General features: G+C 40.6%; 1 protein-coding gene across 1 annotated transcript; it reads left to right on the top strand.

Annotated features, from left to right (window-relative positions):
* The first annotated feature begins 638 nt into the window (after positions 1-638).
* pou3f1 (POU class 3 homeobox 1) lies at positions 639-3,776 on the top strand. Its single transcript, XM_064350792.1, has one exon. It carries the CDS (start codon positions 758-760, stop codon positions 1,886-1,888), a length of 1,131 nt encoding a protein of 376 aa, XP_064206862.1. The 5' UTR covers positions 639-757; the 3' UTR covers positions 1,889-3,776.
* Positions 3,777-8,303: the final 4,527 nt, after the last annotated feature.

The raw sequence follows: 8,303 nt of genomic DNA, 5'->3' as shown, positions 1-8,303 counted from the left end.
GTTCAACTAATGTCGTGCCACAATGGTAATAGATGCCGATGATATCAGACACAGGCATAGATGGGTTTCCCTTTCATGCAAGACAATTATGCATACAAATGAACAGTACCAGCTCCCTATACTTCTTACGAAATAAACAGAAGTCTAAATTTACAGACCAATTACTATAAATATGACTTCCCTAATATTTATAAGAAGTAGGCTTCGGCTACATTTTACAAGTTGGCGAAACCCTCATAACGATAAGCTCACAGTAACGCCACACCGTATTTATTTACGTTTGTGGGAGGTCGCTATCCTGGGAGAATACAAGAATACTAATCTAGTTTAATAAGGAGAGCTCGCGCTAGCCAACGCGGACTAAAGAGGATGAAGGTGGATATATATATTTTACACTCCTTCAAAAAGATCTCTGTACTCCCCCACGTGGTTATTTGCAAAACAACCCGAATAAAACGAGCGAAACCCAATAATTTCCTGCTGTTTTTCCAGCCCTCGCTGTCTTGACTGGGAAGGGGGGAGAAAAAAACACAAGAGTGGCCAATTGCGAGTGGTCGGGATCAGCGCGCCGGCAGCCAACCAAGCGGGAGGCGCGAGGGAATACAGAATATTGGGGCGCGTGAGTCGACGAGGAGCCAATGCAAGCGAAGGAGAGGCGTGTCTTTCCTTCCTCGAGACCTCCCCGGGCAGGTTGTTGCGTTTTTGGCTCTAAAGCGCTGAGATCGCAGAGGAGCCGTCAGTTTTCGAAGTAGGAGCCATGGCTACAACAGCTCAGTATATTCCTCGGAATAACTCTTTGCCTTCCAACCCGCTCATGCATCCGGATTCGGATAGGATGCATCAGGGGACGACTTACAGAGAGGTGCAGAAAATGATGCACCACGAGTATTTGCAAGGACTTGCGGCGACCAACACGGGACATCCGATGACTCTGACGCACCACCAGTGGCTGCCCACCTCCAACACCGACTGGACCAGCGGAACCCACATTGGACAACCCGAGCACAACAAATCCGCGGTGCAGGCCACCCGAGAGGACCTGAGCAGCGGCTTTCACCACAGATCGCACCTGGTGCACCAGCAGACGCAGGGCGGCCACCACGGGTCCTGGGCGCCCGCCACGACCCACCACTTGTCCCCGCTGTCTCCCGCCTCCAATGGCCACCAGTCGCTCGTCTATTCCCAGCCGGGCTACACGAATCTCAACGCCATGCTGAGCCCGCAGCCGTCCTCGCTCCACCACGGCATGAGGGACTCGCTGCACGAAGACGCGGGTAGTCATGACAACCAGATGGAGTCGCCGCAGCAGCCGTTCAGCCACCACCAGGACCACTCGGACGAAGACGCGCCCAGTTCCGACGACCTGGAGCAGTTCGCCAAACAGTTCAAACAGAGGCGGATCAAATTGGGCTTCACGCAGGCGGATGTGGGCTTGGCTCTGGGCACCCTCTACGGCAACGTGTTTTCCCAGACCACCATCTGCAGGTTTGAGGCGCTGCAGCTGAGTTTCAAGAACATGTGCAAACTTAAGCCCCTGTTGAACAAGTGGCTGGAGGAGACGGACTCCAACACCGGCAGCCCGACCAATTTGGACAAGATCGCCGCTCAGGGCCGGAAACGAAAGAAGAGGACCTCTATCGAGGTCGGAGTCAAAGGGGCGCTGGAGAACCATTTCTTAAAATGCCCCAAACCGTCTGCCCACGAGATCACCAGTTTGGCGGGCACCCTACAGTTGGAAAAAGAAGTGGTGCGCGTGTGGTTTTGCAACAGAAGACAGAAAGAAAAGCGAATGACTCCCGTCGGGGTCCCTCACCCGAGCATGGAGGATGTATATTCACAAGCGGAGACGCCGCCTCTACACCACTCGCTACAGAGTCCGGTCCAGTGACTGTTTTCATGAACTAGCCTGTTATTTAAAAAAAGAGAGAGAGAAAATAATGAAAGGACTATGGAATTTACAGTATTTTTTTTGTTCGTTTCTTTTTCGTTTTCCTTAGGCAAGAGAAGGGGGGGGGGGCTGGCAAGGTGTCGCCGGTAGCCGGAGATTGTGGTACGATAACTGTAGATGTGCGCTGGAAATGGGTTTAAAAATACAATGATAATAACTGATTTAAAAAATCACGCGAGTTTTAAGTGAGACAAAGATTTTTATTTACCAAAATTCTATGGAGGAAAAACAAACGAAAAAAAAATGTTATAGTCAATTCGACCTTTTAATTCAAAAGGATGCGAATATCTCGAGCGGGGCAAATTTGTTTCTTGCTATGTCTTTAAAAAAAGCTGGTAGATCGCACTTAAGTCTCGGTGTTTGCCTAAAGAAAATATCAATAATGAGGCATATGCTGCGAGCAGAGTGGCGTTTGTATTCTTAAAGTCGTTAATCAGATTCATTATTATTTCTTTAATATATTGATTGTGTTGTTTGCTTCGTTTCGAAAAAAAATAACCCAACGGCTTTCCTCTTCTGCAAATTAAACGTATGCCATTTACTTTGTTTTGCTTTATATTAATTGTGTAATTTCACACATCAAAACACGAGCCTACCTTTGCCTTCGCGGTGACCCCACGAGTCGGGTGCAACTTGACGGAAATAATATCAGTGCTGACGAAACGTTCACATTTTTTCCATTCACTAACGCGAAAATGCTCAAAGAATATCACGGCCTTTTGGAAACCAAACAGAAATCAAAAGCTTTGCATTTAACAATGTGGACAGGTGCAGATAGAAGCGAGAACTAAATAGGACAATACACGGACTACTCAGTTTGAAACTTGTATAATTTTGTCGGTTTTTGTTTTGCTTTTTTGCATGGAGCACTTATTCTTTAACGTTATTGTACTGTTACAATTATGATTCTGTTTGTTCATACAGTTGTGGACGTAACTCTTCTCATTTGTGTAAAATAGCTTATTATCATGTTTACAGTTTCGAAAAGTATTTGACGCTGTCAATCTAAATCGCTGACTGTCAGGCCATCCCAACCAAACCTTTAAACATGATTGGTGAAACACGAAAAGGAAGCGGAAAGAAATATCTCAGGTAACTTAAATGCCCAGGTCGAAGTCTTACTGTTACTCTTTTTTTTTAAATACCTACCTTTTAAATTTATTTTCAGTTAGTAGGCTCTCCCACTTAGCTTATTTAACTGCACCATTGTATCGTACCCAGTATATCCTGAGGAAACGTGGAAAACGCTATAACTAAATGTAATGAAGGGACCTGTTTTAGATATATTTATTATTTTGCTCAGAACAAAAGAAAGGTAAAAGGATAAACCAGTACATTGTGTGTTATCTTGTTCATGGTCTGGCAGATTATAATGGACAGTGCGTGCAGGTAAATTCTGCAAAGGTTATTCAATCCAACGCGGAACTACTACTTTCTACAAAACTGATTTTAAAAGATAAAGTTGCCAGGATTATTCCCAATATGTAAATATGTCGAATATGTAAACATATGTATTTGTTTTGAGTTTATTGTTTTGTTTTTGTTTCTTTCCGGGCAGTTTTGTACACTTACTAATTCCAAGAAGATATTTTAATATGATTTCGTTTATGAATTTGACCATTTATATATAAATATATATATATTTATTTCCTAAATGTGTTTGGAGCTTTTTGTTTAGCTCTTTTAATGATTATGTTGCAGTGGATAAGAAATGTTTTGTTTACTACATTGGTTGTTTGTTGATTGCAAAATGTAGACTGCAAAGTCACATTTATATTTATGTTATAGTAATATTTTATTACTTACATAAAACGTATATACAAGAAAAGGTCTTCTGTCTTTTTTAGTACCAGACTCACTCATCTTCTTTTGTTGCTGAAATATTATTGTGAAACCGCCAGGTGAAAAGAAAATGTATGTTACAGAAATTCAAAGCACTCAGATTCGGACAGTGTGTTGTTATTTGGAAATCCCTGATTTACCCCCATTATAAAGTGTCAGAACCGGAAGTGTGTTCAGTTAAAACTCGTAAGACGTCATGTAAATGAAATTCAACCTTTTTTTTCTTTTCTTTTTTTTTCTTTTTTTTATAACCAAACGATGTGTTGATGTTCTGCTTAAAAACTTAGCTCGGGCAAACCACATCAAGTTCACACAACCCCCAAAAGTTGTTCACTTCCGTGTGTAATCGCAGTATTAAATTGTGCAATATTAATACGAAAATGTTTACACTGTCTTGTCATTTTGCCGACGCCACGTTCCATTCCCTGTTGTTGTCGTCACGGTGTTCATCTATTTATAAAATGGTGTCACGCGTTCGCATCCCAAATACCAGTGTGAACAAAAGCACATTACTTAGACAAGCCAAAGAGTCGGGAGGAACGCTTCGGTTTTCTTTACCTAGTTGCTTGCTGAAGTTACGGTCCTGAAAGTGTTCTCTCATAAAGTCAAACGCAGTTCTCACACTACACAGCATAGAAACATACTCAGAAATCATTTGATTGGTTATTTGTCGCCAAAATTTCCCTCCCCTTCGTTACCTGTGCTGGATCCTGAAAACGTTGGCAACTCGCACATAAATGTGCGCGCAGCCGCACACCTTAAATTGGTCTGTTGTACGTACCCGTATGACAGGTATATGCCTATATTTCTTTCAGAACTCAGTGATCGCCTGTAAGAGCTTTAAGGCACAAATAAATCATTTAGATACGGAGTGATACCCCGGCGTGACCGCAAGATGTTCAAGAACTTGAAGAGTAGGCTATCTCCTCGCTTCAAAGAAATGTGTTTTCTTTGTCACTGTTGAGATTTTTATCACGCCCATAAAGGGTTTATGTCAGTCAGCGAATTGTGGAAGATATTTCTGAGAACTGGTAATGCAGCATTACGTGGCGTTTAATGCCCGCTCTTGAAAAAAAAAAAAAAACCACCGGAGGATAACTGACAGTTTTAGGCTAATCGCTGTAGGTTAATTTACGGTTTTATGAACACATTTGAAACGTCTTAAACGTCGGCACACATAGCCTACACCCTTACCTGATTTTGCTTCAGTGTTACATTGTTTATCGTAGAAGTTGTATGCATTTTGTGAGAATTATTCGAGTGTTTTTATTGTTACTTCCTCGACTTTATATTGGGAGGACGTTCACACTAACTGACGAATATAACCGTTTCATTAGTCGTCTCAGAAAATCTAACTGTATCTACTAAAACAAAGTCAGTTACTTAAGAGGACTTCCGGAAAATATATCGTTATTTAATTCCGATTATAAAAAAGGAAATACGCATTGTTCAACAATTTTGTAAATGCTGTTTGGAATGTTTTAACTAAATTCGCGAATAACAGTGTTACACAGGAGATAGGCAATTAACCAGTTGGAAATATGTGATGACACCATACAGTTAAATCTTAGCCAGGCTAATAATTACTAATATTTTTCCTTAGGCCTATATTTGTTATCAAGTCTACATTGGAAAATTATGAAAACGCTCTAGCCTGGTTGTTTTGAGTTTGTTGAAAGTTAAATTAGTGGAAAAATAAGCAAAAAAACAAGAATCGATACTATACAAAACAAGTTGGAATTTAGACAACGCTTCAGTGTTTAATTTCATTGAATAAATTACCTTTTTGTTACATGACCAAAACGTACAGAACCACGCAATACATTAAATAAACTGCCTGATATTGACCTTGTGATATGTTCCAATATATCCTGCTGATTTCCTGATTTATTTCGGTTCTCCATATACCCCCGATGCATTATATTACATTTATTTGGTTGAGGCTAAGCGGCGTACAATAAGTGCATGCCGAAAGTCATTGGAACTACGACACTTTACATTTCAGTCTTGCGTTACATTTAGATGCCACAAATGGGATGCGGTTCCCAACACAAAATAATTAGTATTTTAAGTTCATGGGCATCAGAGTTATTTCAAAACCATGTCTTCATCCGTTGCTCAGGATTAGTGTTTCCTTTTTGAACGCGCGTAGTTCACCGTGAATGCGGCCTATAAGGGGCCTGAAGATTTCTTAATTTGGGATCTTTTAAATTGCGATTTTCTTTGCATTTCGTTTCGATAATTATCTATGTCCTGTAATTGTGTAACACTGCAAGTTGTCCTAACTGTGAAATAAAGTAAATGTGGTCAAAACAAAGTTATGTTTTATTGCCAAATCGCACTCTTACGTACCAAGTATCATAATATCATAACCTAACACATAATCGACAATTTGACATCTTGCTAACAATTTCCCGTATATACTGAATCAAACCATGCGACCCATACGATTTTTCTCACTGTCTGAATATGGCTCTTAAAATCAAATTATACGCTTGTGAGACACTTCAGAGTCGCAAACCACTGAATGCCTTGCTTTCATTCAGTCTGTGTTTATTTTTGCTGTTTGTTTTAAATCACTCTCAAGTGCCATCGCTGCTGTATTGCACATTGCGTAAGGTGTTAAGTTCCATAACTCATAATTTAATATAACACATCCGCAAACATTCGAGTAGCATCATCTAGTAAACCGGCTAGTAATGGTTATTGCTGTAGCGCGCGGAGACGTGAATATTTATTTATTTGGATGGTGATTCTCAAGCGCCCCCTGCCGCGTGCAATCAGTCAGTGCACTTTTTAGATATGATTATATTTAAGACTTACACTTAAACTTACAAGTTTATATTGGACTAATGATTGAAAAATGTTTTCAGAACTCGCGCACTTGTATTTCCCATCTGTGGGATGGTTGGTCAAATAAATTAAGTCAGCTCAATTGAGAATTGCCATTGAGAGACAAAATATCCTCTCAAATTTTGAATTATTTTCAAAAGATGCACACAGACACAAAATATAAATAAAATCATAGTAAAGTAATTAAGTAAAACCATACCAGTTCACTTGTGTAGAAACATTTAATATAAATTTGATGGCTTCCAGTAATACCATTTACTGTTTGCATGTATTTTATACACCTGTGTGTGAACAGGTCTTTTAATTCCTGAGCATGGAAAAATTAAAAGCAGGCCATCAAGGCCATTTTAGTCATATTTTAAAGTTTAAAATTTTAATTTAGTTCATTTGTATAGCACCTTCCACGTGTATGTAACACAAAATGCTTTATAGAAATAAAGCAATATTGTGTAAATTTAAACAGTACTGCACAAATGAAATAGGATAGCCTACAGCAGAGCTGCCCAACCCTGTTCCTGGAGATCTACCATCCTGTAGGTTTTCACTCTAACCCTAATTTGGCACACCTGAGTATACTAATTAGCAACTCGATGTGCTTTCTTAGGGTTAGAGGGTAAAACCTACAGGATGGTAGATCTCCAGGAACAGGGTTGGGCAGCCATGGCTGACAACAGAAATGTTTGCAAGCATTCCCCCTGAAAATTATTTTACTCAAATACACATAAAAGTCCTGACAAATATTTTAACCAAAAATGAAGATATAAAGATTTTTAAAAATGCGCAATTTCATCAGTAAAGCTTGCCAAAAAAAGCAGAGAGATCATTTAAGCTCCCAACAAGAAATTTGGTTTTAAGTGTTCAGTAGATCTGTAAGGCATCTCAGCTTTCAATAAATTATCTCTATTCTGAGGATGTACACCCAACTCTAAAGCCTGCATGTTTCTTATCCAACCATAACCATCCACATGTGTGCATAAGTTCCTCTCGTGCACATTGCTTACATTAGATTCATGCAATTAAGAGAATTTCTCATCAAGACTAACTAACGCAGATTAATTTTTTTCCCCCCATAAAATCCATTTCCACAGCTGGATATTTACCGAAGACAGTGTGCTTAGCTCAGGGGCACTGCGGCACTGCCTCACCTGGGAATCGAACCTGCAGCTCCTCGGCTTCACGCCCGGGTTTCCCAGCGTGCTGCAGGTTTGCAACGATGTGACGATCCAGGAGCCGCCTCCTCACATCTTCACGCGCGATGTTACCGAATTTCGGACACAACGCGGCTCCCCCGTGTCTGTGCTGTGTTAAAAAATGAAGAGCGGTTGTTCGGTCACAGCTTGGCTGGGAAAGAGCGGGTCTCTGTTCCTCCGGCTGGAACTGAAACCGAAGCCTTCAAATAAACATCAGTTTGCACTTAACTCTCTTAACATTTTGAAGAGTAGGTTTTTTGGAACGTTTTGAAAATTCTACGTCAGCATTCTAGAACTCCATTGCTTTCAGTTGCCAGGTAGTGATTGCTACATCAGCATTAGAATATTCAGTCAGAAAAAAAAGTTAAAGGGCGGATCATATAAAAAATGTGAGCATCAGAAGTAACGGCAGCAGTAGCATTAGCATCAGCAATAGCATTAGCACTCACGTCAGTAGCAGCAGTTGTCAC

The sequence above is a fragment of the Anguilla rostrata genome, chromosome 1 (genome assembly GCF_018555375.3).
Source record: "Anguilla rostrata isolate EN2019 chromosome 1, ASM1855537v3, whole genome shotgun sequence".
NCBI classification, from domain to species: domain Eukaryota; kingdom Metazoa; phylum Chordata; class Actinopteri; order Anguilliformes; family Anguillidae; genus Anguilla; species Anguilla rostrata.
This window is presented reverse-complemented; position numbering and strand designations above follow the sequence as displayed.